Genomic DNA, 22,192 nt, shown 5'->3' on the forward strand with positions numbered 1-22,192 from the left:
AAATAAATAAATAGGTTTCTTATATATAATAGGCTATATAAGTAAAGAGTATTAAATACTTTTTAGCTTTTTGTTTTTATTATATTTTTTAGCTATTCTTTTAGATATAAATAATAAGGGATTTCTAGTACTATAGAAAGTTACTAGTATTATAATATTAACTATTATAAATAAATATTAGAGTTATTAGGTTAACCCTAATAACTTATTACTAGTAAATCCTTAGATATTTAGCTATAGATTCTCTAAGGATTTATAGGTAATAAGTTAGTTATTTAACTAACTAACCTATAATAATTATTCTTTTTTTCTTTATATATAATAAAGAACTATAGTTACCTTTATTATTTATTTATTACTACTAATATATATAGTTAACTATATTAACTTATCCCTTAGTGTTACTAACACCTTATAATAAAGTCTATTAATATTTCTATATATAAGTATTTTAGTATTAGTAGTAAAGTAAGGTAACTATAAGAGTAGTAATACTATAGCTTTATTTTTTAGTATACTATATATATATTAATATATTCTTTAATATTCTTCTATAGTCTATCCTAATAGTAGCTTCTTTATAGTAGCTATATTATATAGCTAACGCCTAGATATCCTATATACTCTACGTTATAGTAGTCTTCTAGGATCCTTCTTCTTATTCTCTTTTTTTAAGGTATATAGACTTATATTCCTTTATAGAGGAGACCTTTTACGTTAAAGCATCGGCGGCTCGGTCGAACAGTTTGTCAAGTCGCTTCCGGTTTTGAGATTGGTGGCGGGAGCCGGATGCCTTTGTGTCCATCCATGTCGCGTCGTCGTCGTCGTCATCGTTGAGGTTGGGGGAAGGTATCTCGTCAGCAGACGTATCAGGATGGATTAGGAGAAGTCCGTTGAGATCAATCGTTGTGAGTTCTGACCGCAAGTAACGTAGCACACTCTCAACGTCCCATAAGAACAGCTTCTCTGGGACGAAGTCGCCTGTGGAGCTCAGAGACAGGGACGGGTCAGGAGGGGAGATGAGTGTGTCGGTGGACGGAGGCATCAAGGGCACTGTTGAATCGTAAGCAAACCCAACTAGGTTTTCATATAACGGCCTATCATCTAGGAGGATGGCCCGGGGAATGGAGGCGTAACCGAGATGGATATTCATCGTGCGGTTCGCGGCATCAAGGGGGACCTGAGTCCTGACCTCGGCATGACAAACAAAGACAACAACGATTGAGATGATGAGGGCACACAAGGTCCCCCCCACCAGGACCAAAGCCAAGATTCGGGTGGATGGTGCCCAGCTTCGCAGCATGTCCGAGATGGCTGTTTGGTATGAGCATATCCTGAGGAAGAGCGACGACGGTGCGGGTCGGGGCGGTGTTGGAACAGGGGAATCGTGTTCGCAATACGGATACAAACGGACCAAACCAAGCTCCACGATGTAGTTTGTCGAGTCCTGCACGCGATTCTTCGCGCTGCCGGCGTTTTGGTCCCTTTGACGAACAGGTTGACCCGGCAGGCCGTCCGCCAGACTGCGACGGCGTCTTTTGGGTGGTGGACACGACGTCGATGTCTCGTGCTGTGGCCGCTTCGCCGGCCGGTTCCACTCCTCCTCCTCCTCCTCCTCCTCCTCCTCCTCCTCCTCATTGTCATCGTGACAAGAGTCTTGTTGTGGGGGTTTCTGAAAGGCATCGCCGCATTCTGGAGACACGGCGATGTATCTTTGGGGCAGACTATCGCCAGGCCAGCCGAGAAGTATGGGGGTATTGCTACCGTCTGATATTCCCGAGGCCCAAGTTGCATCGGAGCCGCCCAAGTGTAGAGTCAAGCCGGACGAGTTGGGCTGCCAGTCTTCGTGAAAGCAGAGGTCGAGGAATTGGATCGGACCGTCGGGGCCGCGGGCCTGTATCGCCAGACGCACGGCGGCGAAGCCGAGGCTGGCATGAGGTGGGTTCGTTGGGGGCGTCGACGGCGGGAGGAGCTGCAGACGGATGAAAATGAAAGATGATTAGCCTCAGATCATAATGGACGGGTAGGGGAGGGAGGCAGGAATATTTCTCACCTGGTATCGGCTCGACAGCGATTGCGACTGTGAAGGATGGCTCATGGTTCCCGGGAGCAACGTAGCGAAAATGCGATGCAATCGATGGCCACGGCTCGGCTTCTGTCTGATACGAGAGAACGGAAGCCGACGGAGACAGGAGGAGAGGAATCGAGAGGGAGGTAGGTGTTGGACGAGAAGTGTTCCGGAGACGTGTCCTGTTGGTCACTTGGCACGGGATGGTGGCTGCTCTATTCTGGTTTACGAACCACGCCCAGCAACGAGCAAACAATATCCGTAATAGATGATGGCAATGACCTCAATGCGGCCCCTGACGGTTCTTTCCTTCTGGGTGTCGAGCCAGCATGTGCTCCTCTTGTGTTACACCCCCCTTGAGCCAGCCCTTTATCCATGTGTACAAACAGCAAAAACAACAACAACGACTACAATGACAACAACAGTAACCAAGAGGAAAAGAAAAAAAGAAAAGACCAAGCTAAACCATGACCTTGACCACCGTGCATCAACTTCCCTCCCATCAGGGCCCGTTCCCGGCCAGAAGATGGCGCACTCGATGGCAAGGTCCCTCCTTCGGTTCCGCCACACATCATCCTCGGGGGCGGCGTCCACAGGCCGCAGGAAACGAGACGCATAGACGGCTCGGTGATCGATGTCAGAAAGCGCCGTCATGGCTTGGTTGAGCAGGCTGCGGTATGCGCCTTCACGTGCCGACAGGCCTTTCTTGTTGAACGGCTGCACACGGCCCGCCCATGCCTCAAGCACGCTGCGCTGTGCCCCGTCGACTGTCTTGCCACCGCGTACGTTGCCTTCTGCAGCCGGATGGAACGGTGCTGCGTACGGATCCAGGCCGAGGAGCTCGAAGAGGTTTGGTGGAGCAACGGTGCCTGGGTGGAACTGGCAGTTGAGATACTCAGTAGAGCATATTTTGCGGTAGATTGGTGCGTCTGTTTTCGGATGCTCAGCAGCTAGTAAGAGGGTGTGTGTATGTGTGTGTAAGAGTGAGTGAGAGTGAGTGAGAGTGAGTGAGAGTGAGTGAGAGTGAGTGAGAGTGAGTGAGAGTGAGTGAGAGTGAGTGAGAGTGAGTGAGAGTGAGTGAGAGTGAGTGAGAGTGAGTGAGAGTGAGTGAGAGTGAGTGAGAGTGAGTGAGAGTGAGTGAGAGTGAGTGAGAGTGAGTGAGAGTGAGTGAGAGTGAGTGAGAGTGAGTGAGAATGAGTTGAGAGTGAGTGAGAGTGAGTGAGAGTGAGTGAGAGAGAACAGGGCAAATGGAATTCAGTTGGCTGCCACTGACCTTGCGACATGATTGCTTGTGCTCCCACGCCCGAGGGAGAAGGAGTCTTTAGGGAGAAGACTACTGTCACCGCAATGAGGAGGCTGATGACAGCCAAGACGACCAAGGAAAACACGGTGATGGCTACCCGGGGGCCCCTGTTTTGTGACGTGACGATCTCGGACCGCGGGTGTGACGAGACCGGTGGCCTCTTGGGGGATGGGGAAGAACGGTTGTTGGTGGAGGTCGTTTCTGGATGGCGCCGCTGGGGTCGGCGATAGAAGTTCTCCTCGTAGCCCTGGTGAAAATCATAACCTGGGAACGAATCCATCTCTGGTCGCTCTCATCTATAGATCATAAGCAGAGAGAGAAAAGGGATGAGAGAAGTTGGGCCAAGGTTGGGTAGCGTAGTGGAATGCGTTGGGTATAAATGCCCCGCGGCCATCATTATGTTGATGCGTTCGCAGCCCGAGGTGTCTCACATTGCGACGGCTGAAGATGGTAATAAAAAGCATAACAGCTTTCACTCCAAATGGAAGCAAAAGGGTCATTCGAGACAGGATGTTGCAAGCCACTGCTTAGACTCATAGGTTTGGCCAAAGAGGGTGGCCCAGGAAGGGTGGCTTTTCTTCTTTCACGCAGATAATGGGATATGACGAGTGGCTTGTTACTCCGTATTGAAGAGACAAGGCGCAAAAGGGCACACGATACTACTTAATTCATGAATCATCTGGCCGTCGCTCTGACCAGGAGACTGCTTGCTTCTTTGGCGAGAGAGAAGAGCAGACCATACAAGCGCGTCGCACCTCGCCATTATAAGATCATCATGCCACCACCTTCGGCAGCATTCAGTCGCAACTTGGTCAAGTCAAGCCTGCATTTATTCACTCACATACATCATCTGACATGGCTCCAAAATCCGGGCCGGAACCCAAACCCGACCAACAAGCCATCTTCCTCGCAGCATGCAGAGGGTCCGGCGCGGGCAAGGCCAAGAAAACCAGCAAGCCCAGTGTCAATAAAGGCGGTCAAATAGCCCAAGGCGGGACCAGCGATAGGAATAGCAACGGCACAAATGGCAGCAGCAGCAGCAGCAGTAGCAGCACGGGTGCCACCGTCGAGATTCAGCACCAAGAGTCACGTTCACAAACGTTGTCTTCAACAGCGACCAGACCAATCACCTCGGCATGGACGGCGGTGGCGGCGAGCAAGCAGGACGAACCCGGCGGAGGACAAAACAGCACAACGCAGGTCAGGGGTGAGAAGGTGCACTTTCAACAGCAAAACTACATCCAGTTCAACGGGGACGGGCAGCACCCGCCCAATGGATTCGGCAGACGGGCGCAACACGGCGCGGCCACAGGTGGCACAAGCAGCACAAGACGGGGTGCCGAGATTCCCAACAGCAGCGGCGGCGACGGCGGCGGCGGCAGCGACACAAGCGGCTTGCTGGGAGCATCTGCCTTGATGCATATGGCGAGGTACGCGAGATGGGCCATCTACAAGGCTGCATGGAAGCTTTGCAAGGCCTTGTGCATCTTCATCCCGGTGATGCTTGGCGTGGCGCTGGTCCATGTGGAAACAGGCGAGTGGCTCGGGCCGCGATACAATAGGGCCGTCGGAGTTGCGGCGGGATGGGTGGGCGCAGTCGTGGGCGGCGTCTTCTCTTCTTGGACTCCCCCCTCGCCCGAGGGGGGAAGCTGGCATCTGCCTCTGGTACCGACAGATTCAACGTCGTCGACAACATCAGCACATCACACCTTCAACATGCCAGTGCCATCAGAACTAGGTATGGTGATCCCAAAGTCGGTGCACCGTGATCTGGAAGATCTCTACGAGACTCTCGGCGGCGGCAGTGGTAGCAAGGAACACAGTGGCGGCGGCATGCTGAAGCACAGCCGGGAGACGCTGCAGGCAGCAGACGAGTTGGATGACCACGCCATGGCGTATTACGACCTGACTCGGCGGCAGGTCGAGAGAACCAAGGACAAACTCCAGACGCTCCGGGGGCGAGGCTCCATGTACAGCGGAGTGCGGGAAAGCTGCAGGGCAGAGCCGCCGGCGGTGTGGCGGGCTTTGTTAATGTGGTGGAGAGGCGCTCGGGTAGCAGCAACTCGGAGTGATGTCATGGTCATCAAACTGAACGAATTGCGGGAGCTGCTGCACAGACGGAGGCAAGATATGGGCGCGGCAAGGCACCACCCAAGCGGCGGTGGTTTAGATCGGCTGAGTAGGGTGGTGGAGGGTTCATGCCACTACGCCAAGGCGGCGAGGGAGTACGTCGGACTGCAAATAGGGTCGGGCGGGGTCGAGGAGAGAATCGAGGAGGGGTCTGAGAGTAGGACGGGGAAGAGGACGGAGAGCGCGAGTGTGAGCAAGGTGTCTGAGGCAGCGACGGGGTTGCAGGCCGTGTGCGTTGCGACGCGGTGGTCCAAAGAGAGACACGAAGAGCTGGTGGGCCAGATTCTGCACGAGGCCAAGCTTCTGGACAGGACCATTATCGACGTGAACCACCTCAGGGATAAGGTGCGGCGAACGTACCCGTACGCGCGGGACGAAGCCGAGGTGGAGGTGGCAGGCAACGGCAAGGCGCGGGGGAGGTGGTGCGAGCAGGAGGAGGCGCTGGTGGCGGAGGTGGAGGCAGAGATGGAGACGCTGATTGCCAAGTACTTGAAGACTCTGCAGGGATATTTCGGGAGGGCGTACGATTGAGGAGAAGGTCGGGATGGGATGATGCTGAATGTATGTACGAATACGTGGTGTTGTTGACGCGAAATCGTCACAGGACTGCGTAGGTGAGTGGGTGGGTGGTAGGGACCTAGCTAGGTACCTAGGTAGGTTCGGGTTAATTAGATTGTTTCGTTCGCGTACGGAATGTGGTATTCTTCCGGGCTTAGCCACAACGGCTTGTGGCGTTGGCCGTACAGGGCCAGAGAGGTACTCCGTATCTAAGGAAAGCGGGAAGGCGGGAAGGCGGGAAGGCGGAAAGGTGGGAAGGTGTCACCTTGGCCCGCCTGCCTAGTATAAGTCGGGCTGGTCGTTAGCGCGCAAACCTCACCCCCGCCAGCTGCCAGGTGCTAGAAATCCACCCGCGTACATTCTTTGTTTAGGTACTTTGGCATAGAGAAGAGCTCCCTGATATGGAACAGAGTACTCTGGGCCTGTTTGTTTGCCTGTCCTCCCGTTTATCCTCCTCCTCCTCTTCTTCTTCTTCTTCTTTTCCCTCTTTTCCCTCTTTTCCCTCTTTTTCATCATCACCATCAACACCCCGACCATGGACGACGACCCGAGCCCTACCGCCCGTCCTTCTAGGATCCTCGACCGCGCCAAGGCCGGAGATGACACCGTCGTCTGCAAACGCCGATGTCTCGAGCTTCAGGCTCTCTATCGAGACATCTCGAACAGCAAAATGAGCCACCACATCACCCTCAAGGCCGAGCTTGAGACCCCCAAGATCGAAGGTTTGCCTTCCTTCATCGCCTACGCCCGCCAGACGAACCCCTTGCCCCCTAATATGTCCGTCGACTTCGACCCGAACTGGCTCGATCCCGGCCACAGGAGCCTCATTCCGCTCAGGGGCATGTTCACCAAGTGGATCAAGAAGTCCCACCCCCCGCCTCGGTACCGGTACCTATTGCCCCGGACGACCAGGCCGTACCGCCGCCTCCGCCCGCCCAGCGTCCTGTTCCCGAACCGACTCCTCCTCGACCAGCTGAGACCCTGCCGTCCCTGGTGATAAACCAGCCGAGTGCCGCTAGCATCGACGATCCGCCCCAGGATGCGCCGGCGGCGCCAACGACATGCGCGTCTGACGAGCCATCGTCGGAGCCGATTCCGGTGCAGCCGCCACAACAGCATCTTCCCAAAGGATCTGGGCTGAACCTCGAGCCCGAGACGCAGCCGCACCTTGCACCGCCGCCGTCTTGGGAAGACACCCCAAAGAATATTGACGACAGACGTGCACCGTGGGATTGGCATTCCACGCACGAAATTCTCACCTCTATCCTCCGTGCGGTGAACCCACAACAGGAACGGGCGTCTCCTCATTTACAACAACTACAACATCTACAACATCTACAACAAGATTGTCCTGATGGCCATGTTTCCCATCAGCCCCCGTCGTCGGTTCAGCCTCTGGTCTGTCCTCTTCCCCTCGCACTCCGCCCCGCCGCCGACAAAGCCGGCCGTGAGAGCCACACGCCGGGCCCGATGCCCGGCTCTCTCCCGCCCCCGTCTGAAGAAACGCCGGGAGGCGGCGATGAGCATGAGCAAGACACTTGGCCGCCCCAAGGCGGTTCCGAGCCTCCCCACGCCGATGCAGAGTCGGCGTTGAGCCACATGAAGGGTTGGTACGTGTGGTGGCTGAGAGAGCATAGGCGGAGAAGGGCGTGCCGTCCAGAACAGGGATGAGGACACTTTAGCGGATTGCTGTGTCCTCTAAAAAGCCGATGTGTGTTAAAGCTTGATATTAGCTACATCGTAGACTCGCATCACCTAGCATAGATCTTTAATGTCTGTCGTTACTTGGGCTCGCGAATTCGGCTGTCCTTGGACGTCCACTTGAGGCCACTGCAGCGAGTCGGTGGTTTTGTTCGTGAACATGGTGCAAGTGGCGGTGACGGACTCCTTGAGAGGGCCCGTCTAAGAACCTGTTAAGCTGCGAGAGGACCTTGGCCTCCCTCGGCTCCTTGAGCCTGACCATCTCTGGAGATGGCCTGACGGACAAGTTGTTGATGACTGAGCTCACTGGCCATCTCTTTGACCTTGGTATAAACTACCTTAAAACCGGCGTGGACGGTCAGCACGAGGTACAAGGTGTAGATGATGTTGTAGCTAGCCAGACCATTTGGCATCGCCCCAGAAAGCACAGTTAGCAACTTGGTAAAATGCCAGCACGTGTGAAGGGACGTAACTGTGGCAAAATAGTGGTGGTATTGTGGTGATGTGAACTCTGGCAGAAAACCCACGAAGTGGGCAAAAGGCTGGTTGGTAGGCTCGAGGCTGGTCAGTCCGTATCGCCGGAGCTGTCCGGGGACAGACAAAAAGTTGTCCCCGAGAAGCCGACGCCGGGACCCACCTCCGCCAGCCAGCCCATTCTAGTCTACAGAAGGAACTAACAACACCTTCCTTCCTTCCTTTTCGTATCCATGTCCGTGCAGGCCTGCCCGGATCCTCCTGTCCAGCTGGCAAGGCAGGTAAGATCGGTCTTCCTTCTCTTCCTCCTCTAACGCACTTCTTCCCCTTGTCAATCTCTCTCTATCTCTCTCTCTCTCTCCCTTTCTCACATCCTCATCACGAGGCGCAATCATCACCACCTCCTCAACAAGACACACTTGTGCGTGAAAAGATCGAAATACCCTGTAGGTTAGCTGAAACCCGCGTTATTGCCATTGTTTTTAGTCGGTCGTATCCCCTTTTGCAACAATGGCGACACCACCGCGTCGATCCCCAAGTTCAAGCACACCAAAGCCGCCACACCAGTTTCGGGTTGAGGCCAGCCGAACAATCGACCCGTTTCCATCCATCAATCACAGTGCCTGAAGGCCTGGGCCTAATTGATGAAGAGATTGGAACCTGCCTGCACCTACCTACCTACCTAGCCTACCTTTGGCAACAGCGCACTCTCACGTGAATCCTTCCTTTTTCGTCTTATCCCAGATACCCTCACTTCTCTTGATGAGATGTTTGCTAACATGAGTAACAATCATTTCAGGTCAAGTCTATCTTCTCGTCCGTTGTTGCGCAGGATATACACCCCAGCCTCGTGAGACAAAAGCAAGGCCTGCTTGCCATCATCGATACGACAGTGGACCCGATATTGCCCGATATCCAGTCAGCCATTCTCAAAAGAGTGATTGTTCAACGATCCAAGCTCAAGGCAACTATCAACATCGCCGAAGCCAGACTCGATCCTGACGACAGAATCGAGGCTCGCAGGTTCCGAACCGCCGAGCGACGCGCAAAGCACATCTCGTACCTGAATGCCGAATGGATAGGCCTTGGCTGGATTCCTGAGGACGTGAGGCGACGCCGCAGAAACCAACAAAGGCAGATTGCCGACGGCCTCATCGGACGTCTCGTCACAATCACCACGATTGCCAAGAAACAGGGCATTGTCCTTTCTCCCCTTTGGCTTCAGGGCGGCCTTTTGCGCGAACTGGTCGGGGACAAACCTCTCGATAAGCAACTCTTCTCCGAGGCCATCCGTACGTTGACGGCCCAGAATCGGTCCAACTCGGTCTCTTCCTCACTCAACGGAGGCGCAGACGACCAAGACAACGGCTACCTGATGGAGCCTGACAAGAGCCGTCCAATTACCAAACAGCAAGGGTCCCGTGACGAGCCCGATGGGCATATGGCTGGAGGAATGGCCGATACGTTGTTTGCTTCAGGTCATGACCAGGACATGTTTCCTCCTCTCTTTAACCAAGCGTCTCCCCCAAGTGTCGAGAGCCCTCGGGGCTCCCCTAGCCCGATACTTTCTCCATCTTCTCTATCTCCTCCATCGTCATTTAACGACGCAACAGAACTAGACATCAAGAACACCAACCTTGCCTGTACCATTACACAACAAGAACATGTTGACGGAACATGACGCGTCTTTCAGCTTCGCCAGAGCTACACCCGCCACCAGAGCCAAGCACAACCTTCCGCCAGCCAGCAGACCAATATCAACACCATCGCAAACGACTCCAGCCTAGTGCAGGGGAAAAGCTCTTGCTGACTGTGTTGACGCTCTAGAATCCGACAAATGGCTCTTGAGCTCCCATATAAGCCTCTGTCTCCAGACCTCAGGCGTCGTCCCTCCTCCCAGCTGTCACGTTTTCGATCCGGGCTCCCTAATTGATTATGAACCAGGCGACCAGCGCAAGTCGACAGTCAATCCTGCCAAGCTGCCAGATAATGTAGTCTTTATTATGCAACTGCAAGGGTACCAGCATTAGTCAGTCAGTCACTTGAGTCGCCAGGCCAAAGTGTTCCGATACTTTGACTCGATCCCGAAGCCAGATGTGTTCCAAAACGTGCAAACCAAAATGGCGTCTTGGTTTGCGGACAACAGGCTTGCTGATACGGCCGATGCACCATTGGAGTTCTCTCAAGAACCTGTGAGTTGGCCTCTCGGTAGCCTCCGTGGCTTTAACTAACATGTATTATGCCTTGTAGTGCGCCAAGCAGTCCGACGCATACAATTGTGGCATCTTTGCCATCGAGGTCGTGGTTGCCCTCCTGGCCCAGAGCCCAATACCGCAAGGTATCTATGCCGCCATGTCCCGTACACGGTACGCTCAGCTAGTGGGCGATATGCATCAGCCAGCTCATTTTCTCGGATGTGCCGCCTGTGAAGCTTGATTACAGGCTTCCGACAGAATCGAGCGTCCTCGAGAAAAAGGTGAGCGAGATACTCGCATCGAGAGAGAGCAAGACGACCGAGCCGGCTCCAGCACCCGACTACCCCGACATCAACGACGGTGTCCGCCGACAGTTGGAGGCACTTGAGCGACGTATCGAGAGCGAGGAGCGGGAACGTGACGATACCTGGTCGGAGGGGCTTCGTTTCTTGTTGGCGGCCAAGCAGGCGAAGGAGGCCGGCAATGATGTTGTGGCGCTGCAGATGTACGAGCAAGCACTGCCATTTCCCCCTGGCCAGGCGAAGCTCTTGGGCAAGATCGAAAAGTTGCGGTCAAAGCTTGGAAACAAGCTTCCAGCCGAAACGGCGTGGGCTCCGGCGTCGACTCATGAAGGCCTGAAGCGACATGGAAGGGCTACTGGCGACATGGAAGGGCTACTGGCGACATGGTGCTCCAATTTTTGAGCCTGGATGCGGGACCGGAGGTGCAAATAAGCAGAAGGTGAGCAGCAGTTGCTGAAAAATCGGTAGGTGCTGAGAATCGGCAGTTGCTGACAATCGGCAGGCACCGTACCATGACCGCAATTGAGATCTTCTGGGTGACGCCAATGCCCGAAGAAGACTGCTAGTGGAAGCACTACGTCTGCGGGATGCCAGAAGAGTATAGGGCTTCCTTCTCATGCCATAGCACACGCCTTCAAGCCCATGGAGACGGATAAAGCTCGGTGCTCATCATGTACCAGGGCGGGTGTTGTCGGACACGTTCCCGGTGATCTGACCCTCATAGTTTGCTTCCTTGATTTGCGTTCTCCTTGTGCCATTCCATTCATCCATTATCGGCGCGTCGTCGCTTCTGGGCATGGTGTCCGTGATGGTCATTATGGGAGTTCGGGTCGCGCGCTCGTTTTGTACCGCAAGGCATCAAAGCTTGGGAAATACGCTGTTGGAATGTTGTGTATGGTTCGTATTCGACTTTCCTGGCTTGGACCTGGAATGCAGCAGAGAGGGGTGGACGGCGGCAAGGATGTGCGAGCTTGTCGAGGAAGGAGTTTGGGATTTCGGCCGTGTAAATGGTCATTCGAGACTTGTTGTCGACATGACTGAGCAGCACGTGAACCTGTGATAGTCATTAGACTCCACTACCAATCAAAGTGGTACTTGCTGCTGCTAGCACCTAGCCGGTGAATCGACTTGCGCGGAGCCGAGCAACACTGATGCTGTGCCATGGCAATGCGAATGGCAGTGATGTAGGAGTAGTGAGCCTTCTGGCCATGCTGCAGAACCGACAGGCGGGTATTGTAGAGGGACCGTGTTATGCTATTCCATGCTTGGCACGATTCCTTGAGATATTTGCTGAAGAAGACCTTGTTCGGTCTTGGTCGATCCTACGGTTCGATGGAGCAGGCTTCGGAGTCTGGTTTCCAACCAGAGGATGAAGACAATAGAGAATCAATCCACGCGCTATTCAAGTTGGTCAAAGGCCCATCAACCGATCACCGTGTCACTCGCAGCGTGCGGACAGAGTATGCCCTCCGCCGCGACCCTCTCGGCAATGTAACTGCTTTCAGCAATTTGGGGCGCGCTTTCTCCTGTGGGGGTCTTCGCTGCGTCGTCCTGATGCTTGCATTCCCTGCCGATGTCCTTGGTCCATCCAAGATCAAGATTGGTGGCTGCTGTCCTCTTCAAAGAAAATACTGCCTCGCCACCTCACGATTTCCATCCCTGGCAGTCTCATTTTGATATGGCCTCCCCTCCCCTTTTCGGCAAAAGCAACAAGATGATGCCTCCCGTCCGACACCTTGACAATGGCTTTCTCCACCACAAACAAGCCTCATGATGCCAAACCCCTTCACATCACCGGTCGGACTTGGCCCGTGGACAGTCATACTTCCTCGTCTTGAAGGTTCAAGGCCCTCTATTGGTTAACTCACCTAGGCTGACTGATGCAATACTGTTGACCGTCAGTTGATTTCGTGCCCCTACTCCTCCTCATAACAAATAAAAGACCAACAGAACGGACCCATCTAATATATGTTGGCGCATTGGCAGTCAACAATGTGCAACTCGACGCAGGCCAGCGACCGGGGGTGGGAGTGAGCTTCAGGGCGCGGACGGGGAGGTCTGCAGGGCATTGGGCCTGAAAACGGCAGCCTACTACGGTTTCCCTAACAAGTATCCGTAGTGTGGAGTTGTATGGAGTTGTAACCCTTGGATTTTAAGACTCTCACTGGCCAGATTTATGCTGGGTGTGCACAATAGCCTCGAAGTACCTACTGCTGACATAATCGAAAAGCTCGGCCACATTTACCTGACGAGGGGGGGTGCCTGATACCGCAGTACGTACCGCCGCCGGTGCCTTGGGGACCTGGACAAGAGGGGCCACTCACTGTAGTGTACGGAGTACTCTGGACCTCATGCTCAGCACAAGGGCCCGCTTTCGCGAACGAGTCCTGTCCTCTAAAAGTGCAGCCCCCCCGAGACAGCCAACGTTCCCGTCACTCTCCGCCCTCGTTCGCGTCAAGCCCAAACAAGCAACGCCCGACAGTCACAACCAAATTACAATCAATGCTGCAGAGATAAGTTGTTTGCCTCATTTCCATACGTCTTCAGCAAAATCTAGAGTAGCGACATATCTTCATGAAGCTTTGCAACCCCCCATCGCAGCGCCCAAAAGACAAACTCCGGCACTCAGACCAAAACGCTCGCTACAAGCGTATTTATTAGTAGACATGGCGTAGCATGTCCCTGGTATAAATGTACCATCTCTTAAACGTAGTCTAGGTATCCTCCTCTTGGGTCTCCTCCGCCATCTCCTTTACGACAAGATCGATTTCGTCTTTCCCAACCCAGTCTTCCGGGTCCAAAAGACCGACCGCCGTGATTGCTGCCCGAAGCACTTCTTGCTGCTTTTTGCACTTCTCAAGGGCCGTCATTGCCGCATTGACCTTTTCCGCCGAGCTGCACACGGCGCTCAAATCGCATGTGAGCTTCTTCGCACGTTCCGCAGCGGTATTGACGTCTTTTGTCGCCTTCTCGACACTCTCTCCGTTGTATCCTGCGGCACGGAGGCGCTCGACAAAGGCAGCGGTGGCCTCGCGAATAGTCATATCCTCCACGTCCGAGTCCTGGTCGTCGTGGTCCTCCTGCAGCGAGGCCACCTTGGATGCCCACAGTTTGGTCACCTTGTGGCGTGACACGTCGTTCAACGCTGCTGACGATGCGTGCGTTAGATCTTTTTGACTTGCGCTCAGCCTTCTCCTTCGCTTCTCGAGCCGAGGAATGAGACCGGTAGCTTTGGCACACGCGTCTTCAGCCGCTACCTTGGAAGTCCAATGCTCAAGGAAGCGCCTTTTGGATTCACCGGCAGGGTCGGGCGAGCCGGCTTCTTCGGGAGAAGGTCTCTTTTTTCCATTTTTTGACAACATCGGGAATGGTCTCTCGACGTAGGCTGGTAAAGTCAGGAGTGGCGCTTCGTCTTGTTCCTTCGTTCTGTGGTATGCCGCACTCAAGCATAAAACCCCGCTGGTCGCTTGGGAATCTTTCGCTTCAATGAGCGCCTGGTATTCATCAGCCTCTTGCCCTCTTCCATGTATCAACATGTTTCAGAGGGACCACGAACCGTCCTAAAAGACACCTCGCAATTAGTCCTGAAGTCAGTGACGACTTTTCGTACAAAGCCTTCGACCATGTCCATCCGTTGTCCGTCAGGAACGCAGTCGATATGACAGGCATCGACCAAATTCCGGGTGCCAGCCGAATAGTTCACAACATGCAGACAGGTCCATTGTCCATCTGTCTGACCATGGTGAAGGAGAAGAACGATCTTATCGTACTTTTGAATTTCGAGAAGTTGATGACCGAGTGGGAGTGGGAAGTCGAAGACGCGGCCGGCTTTTGAGGTACCATATGATGCCAAGTCACCATCGGCTTCGACCATGCTGGGGACGATAGACATCATGTCTTCGGGTTTGACATCCATTTCTGGCGCGAAAACAACTTCTTTCAACCTCGTTTGCCAACTTGGAGAGGGTCTGCCCCCGGTTGAGCGTGTAGGAGCCATGTCATCGTCGTTGTCGCTGGGCTCCGGCGAGTTTCCACCCAGGTCGAAGCTTAGTTGCTCGTATTCAACGTCCGAGAAATTCGGGATGTCGCCTTCTCGGCCTTGACTTGGAGACTGGGAGGTGGTGTCGTTGAAGGCTCGGCAGTGATTGGGAGGCTGGGAAGTGGTTTCGTCCAAGGGGTCAAAGTCGGGATCAACTGGAGTGTTAGTCAACTCCTGTGCTGGCAATCTGTCGCTCGGATCTCCTCTTGCTCTTTCTGGTGTATTGAATCTAGAGGCAGGTGTAATAGACGTCGGGCGTGTGGGTGTCGAGGTCTCTGTCTGAGGGCCGCTGTCCGCCTGCCCGAGAAAGGTCTTTTTCAAATTTCGAAGATCCGAGACGCGCAGCCGACGAATCCCTTTCGCATCGGCGTGGATTGCTTCTTCAAGGAGGCCGCCAGCCTGCCACAGCGATTCGAGCGCTATGTTTCGTGCAAGTGCGACTTCCGTGATGTGGTACAGGCAACTGACGAGCGTCTGTCCTGGCGTGCCCGAGTTCCGAAAGATTGACTCTGGTAACCACGATCGACGATCACCCTACTGACCGTCGAGATATTCCAGTTGCTTTTGGTGTCGTTTGCTGTCGGCGGATGAAAGCTGCTTTAGACGACGGCCTCTTGCTTGGATGCGGAAGTCATGCAGCGCGTCGTCGTCGAGCAGCTCTGACGCAAATTTTCCCGCTGCTTTGGCGGTGGGCGCGTTTGCGATGATGCCAAGACAGATATTCGCTCGGTCGGGAGCCTGGGAGCTTTGGACGACGTGGTGTACGAGATTTCGGAGCTTCTTTGGAGATGTAACCACGGCTTCACTCGCAAAATGCTGGACCTGGAACGGGGGATTATCGATCAGCGAGGGAAGGCGCTCTGGAGGGGGGCAGGGTCATGCTCACAGTTGAGATATGGGTGGCGTCTGTTTGTTGGCCGTCTTCTGTAGCTTGACGTGCGGTTGTGGTTGTGGTTGTGGGCCGTGGTCGCAACTCGCGCATGATAATCGTTGTGGGCGATAATCTGATGGGATTAGGAAAAAGGTTGGAGGTGGTCAAAGTTCATGCAGAGCATATTTCTGCAGAGACGCAACAACGAACGAAATGTGGTGGAATAAGGGACGGGAATGTCGAAGAAAGCATGCGCATGTGCATCGGATGTTGCGCGGACGGATGACTTGGTCAAGTTGCCTCGGGTGGGAGAGCAGGCGGGCAGGTGAAGGATGTAGCACATGACCTAATCTCTGGGCTGTCCACCCAGCTTGGGAAGCAGCCAGCTGTGACGATCGCCCAGGTGACAGAGTGCGGTCCATGGAAGAAGTGGCAGGCGGGTGGGTAAGGTAAGGCAAGGTGGGTAAGGTAAGGAAGGTACTTGCAGGTGGGGCAGGTATCCAGCGCCCCTTCCATTAAGTTATATGCCTGTTGCCCCGATGTGTGTGTGACTGGCGCGTGAGGGTCGATCGGCGGCAGCGCCACAGGCAGATCAGCCAGACTGGGGCATGCCATGTTTTTCATGGCCATGACACCGGGCGGCCCACGACTTCCCACTGGAGAGGGATGTTGGGTGAAAAAGCGAGGCAACGCAGAGTTGAGGGCGGCAGGAGCATTGGGGCTTTGGATATTGTACTTTGTCAGAGTTCCGGTGAAGATAATGCAGGCAGGTGTCGCCAAATAGCAAGCTGGAAGAATGCATCAAACGTGGCGGCAAAAACACGATGGTCCCAGCCGGTGATCTATGTCTTCGGCTCGGCCCGTCCCGCCCCCTTGCTTACCCCTGCGAGGGAGAACTTTAACGGCGTGCACTTTGACATGGTCCATCTGTTCAGACATAGGCTTGGTTGCTTTGGTTAGTAATGTTGATGGCGCCTCAGTGGATGGCTTAGTGGACAGGAAGCAGTAAGATCCCGTTGTTACCTTAGCTACAAAATTGACATAGGTACACTAACTATTGATTCCTGTAGGTAGGTACTAACTGCTAGTTTTAAGCAGTACTAAATGTCAATTTCCCTAGGTGCCAACTGTTAATTCTAGCACCAGAGTTAGCTGTTAGTCCCTGACACTAAGTTAGGCTAGCTAAGGCGTATAACTGTCCAGTGTCTCTTGTTAACATGTCACAGCGTCTGTCTTCCTTAGGCCACTGTCAACTTAACTCAGGATTTCTTCCTTTGCACTGTAGGCCGCAGTTCCCTTAGCGCATGTCCACTACATCTACTTATTTAAAGCCTTCGCATTGTTTACAGTATTCTTGGCCATTTAGCAGCGTCCCTTTTGTGTAAGCCTATCTCATTTCTTCTGCCCCTGTAGCAGACAGACAATTCGCGTCAAAATTTTATGGCTGGGGTCAAATCTTAATTTTTAGATATACATAATTTGCCCTGATCAAGGCGTAGCGAATGAAACGGTTTGCTGTTTTGCCAAATATGAAGTGGCTGAGATGTGTGGTGGTGGACCGGCGCCTAAAGTCAGGCAAGGCACATGTACCTTTCTTGGGCAAACTATGAAACATGGTTTTAGGAGTCCGTTCGCGCTGCTTGTTTGGACAACATTTCATAATGGACCTGTTAGCTTAATTGAGGGCCATCGTTCGGTGAAAGATGAATCGAACAGTGAACTAGAGCGATGATGAAGCTGTCTGCGTTGGACCGCCGAGTCAGACAGATTTGGCCGAGAGCATTAGATGGAAGTTAGAACTACGCATAGTGGTTAAGTGCTGACGAGGGATGATGAGGGCGTGGCGCCGAGGTAATGAACCCAGTATTTGGCAGGCAAATTCGCCTGGTCGATGAACTGATCTGCATCGATGACTCATTTTAGCAAACTCGGTTATCAAAGAAAGGTTGATTTCTCTGTCTGAATAAAGAAACTAAATTTGGATTATGTGAAACATGACAAGTCATAGGAGGGTTGTTCCGAGCCGTATGCATTAAGCTCTTGTCTGCTCACAAAACGATGATGACATCTACCCAAAATGTGCTTTAGCTTACGTTGACATGATCTCAACAGTGGAAGCAGATTCAGAACATCAGACTTGAGTATGAAGCGGGAATCATGGAACTGTCCTCGTGCATGTAGCTGTGGTGTGGTTGCTGTTGGAGAAACGAAAAGCACGGCAGAGGCGGGCGGCAGAAGAAGTTCACAGACGTTTTGTTCTAACTGAATCGTTGATTTCTCTACATGCGCCTACAAAGTAATTTGTGCCATCTAAAAGATTCCCAGCCGGAGACAATGGCATAGATTTTATTTTGACCTGAGTTTGCCAACTGGTCGCCTCAACGAGCCTCACTCTTCCCTTCTTCTATGCATTACAGCATGTTGACCAAGTGTGAGCCCGCCAAGTAGAAGAACACAGCATAATTGGGCCTTGAGTTGGTACTTTATCAGTCTCTGTGATCCCGCGACCTAGAGATGACGGCGTTTAGGGATACATGTAGCGAACCTGCTGCCCATTATCGGCGTGAAGAAAGTTAAGGACGTCCAAGGTTCATGTATTCAAAAAAGTAATACACGTTTCCCTATCCTTCTCAACTTCATTGCGTACCAGTCTTGGTTCGGCATTGTGATTAATTTAAGAATGACTTGGTGGAAAGGTGTGACGTCCGGGGGGACCCATCAGCTTCCGCGTCTTTGAACCCCTTTACCGACACAAATCCCTTGTGAATGATTCCAAGCCCAATTCGGAATCTAGACCGACGGTAAAAGTCAGAGACTAGCCTTCGGGAGACGTTTCTCATGATATGGTCAAAAGTTGGGGCCAAGTTTCTGAGACCCGTGGCAAACATTACTGCATCACGGCTGCATTGATTCCTTTGAGTTCCGCTGTCATGTGAAACGCTACCATGCCTCTGACGCTCCTATCTGAAAATTATATGCCTTTTCCATCATCCCGAACGCTTCTGATTGTTGGAATTGTCAGATTTGCCGAAGCAGGATGTCAGTAATTTGAATTCGCTAGCTGTCATCCATCGAGTTCTATGGACCGAATAAGTAAATAGGTCCGCCTTTAAGGAATCTGATTAAGTATTCACTTTAGATTCAGGTGACGTACAACACAGGCTTTTCTAGCAACCAATTGGAGTCATGAGATGTAGGTGCCAAATCAGAGAACCGGGGGTCGGAGCATCTGACAGTTTTGCAGTTCTTGCGATAGAGGAACTCAGTGATCAACATTGGAGCTCTACAAAGGCTAAAAAATGGTTTGGCTTAGTGACTTAAGCGAATCCACCAGGGCGTAGTCTAGACATAGTTATTAGATGTGATGAAAACGTTAGATACTTGGAATCTCAAATAACGGCCGCTTTGCTTTGATAATGCACGCTAACCCCAGGTCCGTTGGTGAGTATTCCTATTGTATAAACTTTGTATTTAGACCAGGAGTCTTTTTATTAGTGAACTTTGAGTTTGAAAATCAGTACTGTAACTTACATCACATGAACGCCGAGGATGATGGACGCAAATGACGAAGCCGCCTAGTGAGTCAGGACCAAGTGACGCTGGGGCAAAAGAGCTATGGCTCATGAAAACGATGTCAAAGCTGACGCCGTCAGATTGAAACCCTTGCAAAACTCGTCGATACATGATAAAACTAGGATGTTTTATCGCAACCGCAAACCCTTTGTATGAACCACCTTCTTTCACGTTCTTCAACCCCGTTGGTAAGTCATTCTATGACCACATAATCGTTGTCCGTTAAACCTGACAACAACCAAAGCAGCGACACATCATGCCTCCAAAAGTGAAAGCACCAGTCTCGAATATCAAACACAAGAAAAATGTATTACTCAAAGAACAAACCTGAACCTGACGTAGTGACGATGCTATTGGCAAGGTTTTCATCCCATGCTTGGGGCGAGAATCCTCACACTTCACTGCCAATTCCGACATAAGTGTTGATTGCAGTGTTAACACCCACTTAGTCCTTCGCCTGGTTTTCAGCGCGAAGTAATAGTCGGACTCCTGTGCAGCAATTGGCGATTGATCGTTACCGGTATCTGTTAGACCTGATAATGATGGGTATGCAAAAGAGTTGCTTCGTAAGTCACAGTGACTGTCCCCTCAAGAAGCTGTCAAACAAGTTTGATTGACCCAATATGTCGTCTGTGTATACTTTGAGTTTGGGCTTGGCTCAAAAGACATCCATGAACGAACCTCAATCCCGCTCCGCCATTTTCATTAGGAGATATCGGAGAGCGAAGTCCATCGAACAAGTTCTTTTCATCATGTAATGTTGCTGTTGTTAATCTCGTTTGTAGCTCTTTGTGAAATAATCATCAGAACTGGGCTCAATCAGCATGTCAACCCTCGGCTCCGAACCTGCTAAGGAACCTGAACGCTCTGAAAATCTGGCCAAGGTAAAACGCACTGAAGCTTTTCGTATCGAATATCGGCAGTGAACTACATAAGACAAGCAATTTGGCATTTTGAAGCGGTTTGTATAGTTGTGAGCATTTTCTTCAGGCCCTCCGTTCTGAAGATCCATGGAACCCAGCAACATCTTCAGCATCCAGTTCAAGTATGCGTCTGAGACCTTGTATGAGGATGGCAGCTACCATGAAGGGTCGTAGCGAAGCCTAGTATACTTCATCAAGGTCTCTTCGAGGACTTCACGGGGTTCTCAACAATTATTGTGGCATCTGCAAGTAATAGTGTCGTTATGCTTTTCTTCTACGGTCTTTGATGACATCGACGATGGAGCCGTCTATTTTAGCTCCTTGAGTCCCCTAGTCTCTGTTCAAACCGCAGATTCGCATCGCTTGGATGGTAAGCATTAGGAATGAGACACCCGTGGAACTCTTTCACCATCCCGGATGAGATCAGGTGTTGAACCCTTTCATTTCTTGGTTTTGCTCCACCATGATCCAGCACTTTTCGTTCCAATACATCTCGTTAGCTGAATTACTTTCCCGCCACTGAGCCTAATCACACCACGAGGAGTCCACACTATATACTACGTTCATGCCATGGAGCAAAAGAACACGGCCGCCGCACTCTCTCAACCCTTTCGGGAGACATCAATCAACCAATCTCATTGACAAGCAAAGACGCCCAAGCGAAGGAATCATGCAGATTTTAATCAACAGCACAGACCCTCGAATGCCAGGTCGGCAACGGCCAGCAATATGATAGTAACGCAGCGAACAGCAGCCAGCTGTTCAAGAAAGACCTCAGAAACCAAAAACATGCCCAAGCAGCCCCAGACTTTGTCAGAAAGGCCCAAGATCATGCTAGAGTATTGTACAACCGTCATGCACAAGAGCTGTCGCCTCGAAACGCCCCAGCTCATATCACCATGGCTGTAGAAGTGGCCGACTGAGACTTTGGCTCCCGTGCGATGGAATTTGAACATGAAAGTTTCGTTTGGAGCGTTGAACTTCCTGTTGTTATTGCAATTTCAGCGCTTGGCGTTGGCATATTAACTACCTGCGCTTTTTGGATTCGTCCTAAACGGCATAAAATACATGGAACCAGATCGGAGCGGCATCAGCAACTATACCAAAGCCCGAGAACCCTTCTTTTCCCAGTATCTTCAAGTACACCAAGACCAAGATCACACAAGCGGGGATTGACATGAAAATGCCCGCCCGCTATGCCGGCCCCATGCCTGCCTGAGCCATTCGTCAGATAACACCTCTCAAACATTCCGAAGCCCTTTTGCCTGGTTTGTTTCATGTCTATCGCTATCAATTAAGGCCAGAGGCGTCGTCTACATTCTCGTGATGCTTCAAATAATTTTGCCGTGCAACAACATCGCTTCCACAATAGCATCGCCTCGTGGAACTGCGGGCGGCACGCTGCCATCATGATTGCGATTTAGGGCGTTGACAGTACCAATGAGAAGTGCTCGGCTCGATGGAGCGATAGAAGTACCGTATCGAAATGCAAGGTAGATTTAGATTACTCTTGACACCGAAAAGCAAGGTCGGAACCAACACTTTCAAGTTGTTGCTCTTGCTTCAAGAACAGCTGGTCTATCGACCAAGCCCGAAGTTTACAAGTCCACTGCAATCCCAGCTGCTAACGTTGCAACCAACAGGGAAAAAAGGCTTCGCAGTGTTCCAACGTGAGACGACAGCCTCTTGTGTCAGGGTCAGAAGCGCAGTTTTCCAAGATGCGAATGAGGTCTAGCTGGCGGCCAACCACGACCAATTTAGAGATACGTTCCGGGAGTAGCTTAAGATATCTTGGGGACTCCCAGGGCGCCCAATTCATCCAAGTTCCATCGCGGTATTATTCAGACGCAGTAAGTAATAGGTGATTTTCTGGAGAATTCTTACCAATAAACAGAGACTCACGACATGCCTCTCTCATCTGCCGCGCAAGTCTTTGTACTATGAGACTTGATCTCACAAACCAATATCAACATTAGATGCATCATCAATGATCAAAGTCCCTAAAATGACTAGGAATAAGTTTCTGGACCAGAAAAAAAAAGGGACAGCGAATCA

The 22,192-nt window shown here is 52.0% G+C and overlaps 8 protein-coding genes across 8 annotated transcripts; 4 read left to right on the plus strand and 4 right to left on the minus strand.

The window, feature by feature from the left end:
• Nucleotides 1-573: 573 nt before the first annotated feature.
• LY79DRAFT_573952 (uncharacterized protein) lies at nt 574-1,598 on the minus strand (the record flags this gene model as incomplete). The annotated part of the gene is made up of 1 exon (XM_060559530.1): nt 574-1,598. A coding segment is annotated over exon 1 (586 nt), but the record flags the coding sequence as incomplete, so codon positions are not given.
• A 640-nt stretch (nt 1,599-2,238) lies between these two features.
• Nucleotides 2,239-3,046, plus strand: LY79DRAFT_573953 (uncharacterized protein). Its single transcript, XM_060559531.1, has one exon. It carries the CDS (start codon nt 2,337-2,339, stop codon nt 2,685-2,687), a length of 351 nt encoding a protein of 116 aa, XP_060406808.1. The 5' UTR covers nt 2,239-2,336; the 3' UTR covers nt 2,688-3,046.
• On the minus strand, nt 2,853-3,938 carry LY79DRAFT_177961 (uncharacterized protein). Its single transcript, XM_060551278.1, has one exon. The coding sequence runs from the start codon at nt 3,649-3,651 to the stop codon at nt 3,019-3,021; it is 633 nt and encodes a 210-aa protein (XP_060406809.1). The 5' UTR covers nt 3,652-3,938; the 3' UTR covers nt 2,853-3,018.
• A 781-nt stretch (nt 3,939-4,719) lies between these two features.
• Nucleotides 4,720-6,099, plus strand: LY79DRAFT_573956 (uncharacterized protein). The gene has a single exon (XM_060559532.1). It carries the CDS (start codon nt 4,788-4,790, stop codon nt 6,030-6,032), a length of 1,245 nt encoding a protein of 414 aa, XP_060406810.1. The 5' UTR covers nt 4,720-4,787; the 3' UTR covers nt 6,033-6,099.
• Nucleotides 6,100-6,420: 321 nt separating this feature from the next.
• On the plus strand, nt 6,421-7,900 carry LY79DRAFT_573957 (uncharacterized protein). Its single transcript, XM_060559533.1, has 2 exons — nt 6,421-6,781; nt 6,925-7,900. The coding sequence occupies exons 1-2, from the start codon at nt 6,595-6,597 to the stop codon at nt 7,728-7,730; spliced, it is 993 nt and encodes a 330-aa protein (XP_060406811.1). The 5' UTR covers nt 6,421-6,594; the 3' UTR covers nt 7,731-7,900.
• Nucleotides 7,901-10,354: 2,454 nt separating this feature from the next.
• On the plus strand, nt 10,355-11,297 carry LY79DRAFT_675384 (uncharacterized protein; the record flags this gene model as incomplete). The annotated part of the gene is made up of 4 exons (XM_060564434.1): nt 10,355-10,426; nt 10,485-10,600; nt 10,677-11,117; nt 11,234-11,297. 4 exons carry the CDS (start codon nt 10,355-10,357, stop codon nt 11,295-11,297), a joined length of 693 nt encoding a protein of 230 aa, XP_060406812.1.
• A 197-nt stretch (nt 11,298-11,494) lies between these two features.
• LY79DRAFT_530936 (uncharacterized protein) lies at nt 11,495-12,023 on the minus strand (the record flags this gene model as incomplete). The annotated part of the gene is made up of 2 exons (XM_060556218.1): nt 11,495-11,768; nt 11,827-12,023. Coding segments are annotated over 2 exons (471 nt in total), but the record flags the coding sequence as incomplete, so codon positions are not given.
• Nucleotides 12,024-13,445: 1,422 nt separating this feature from the next.
• On the minus strand, nt 13,446-17,450 carry LY79DRAFT_664226 (uncharacterized protein; the record flags this gene model as incomplete). The annotated part of the gene is made up of 6 exons (XM_060562864.1): nt 17,232-17,450; nt 16,523-16,669; nt 15,988-16,429; nt 15,313-15,515; nt 14,342-15,189; nt 13,446-14,069 (listed from the first exon to the last, which is right to left on the minus strand). The coding sequence occupies exons 1-6, from the start codon at nt 17,299-17,301 to the stop codon at nt 13,446-13,448; spliced, it is 2,334 nt and encodes a 777-aa protein (XP_060406814.1). The 5' UTR covers nt 17,302-17,450.
• Nucleotides 17,451-22,192: the final 4,742 nt, after the last annotated feature.

The sequence above is a fragment of the Colletotrichum navitas genome (genome assembly GCF_030913465.1).
Source record: "Colletotrichum navitas strain CBS 125086 chromosome Unknown LY79scaffold_246, whole genome shotgun sequence".
NCBI classification, from domain to species: Eukaryota; Fungi; Ascomycota; class Sordariomycetes; order Glomerellales; family Glomerellaceae; genus Colletotrichum; species Colletotrichum navitas.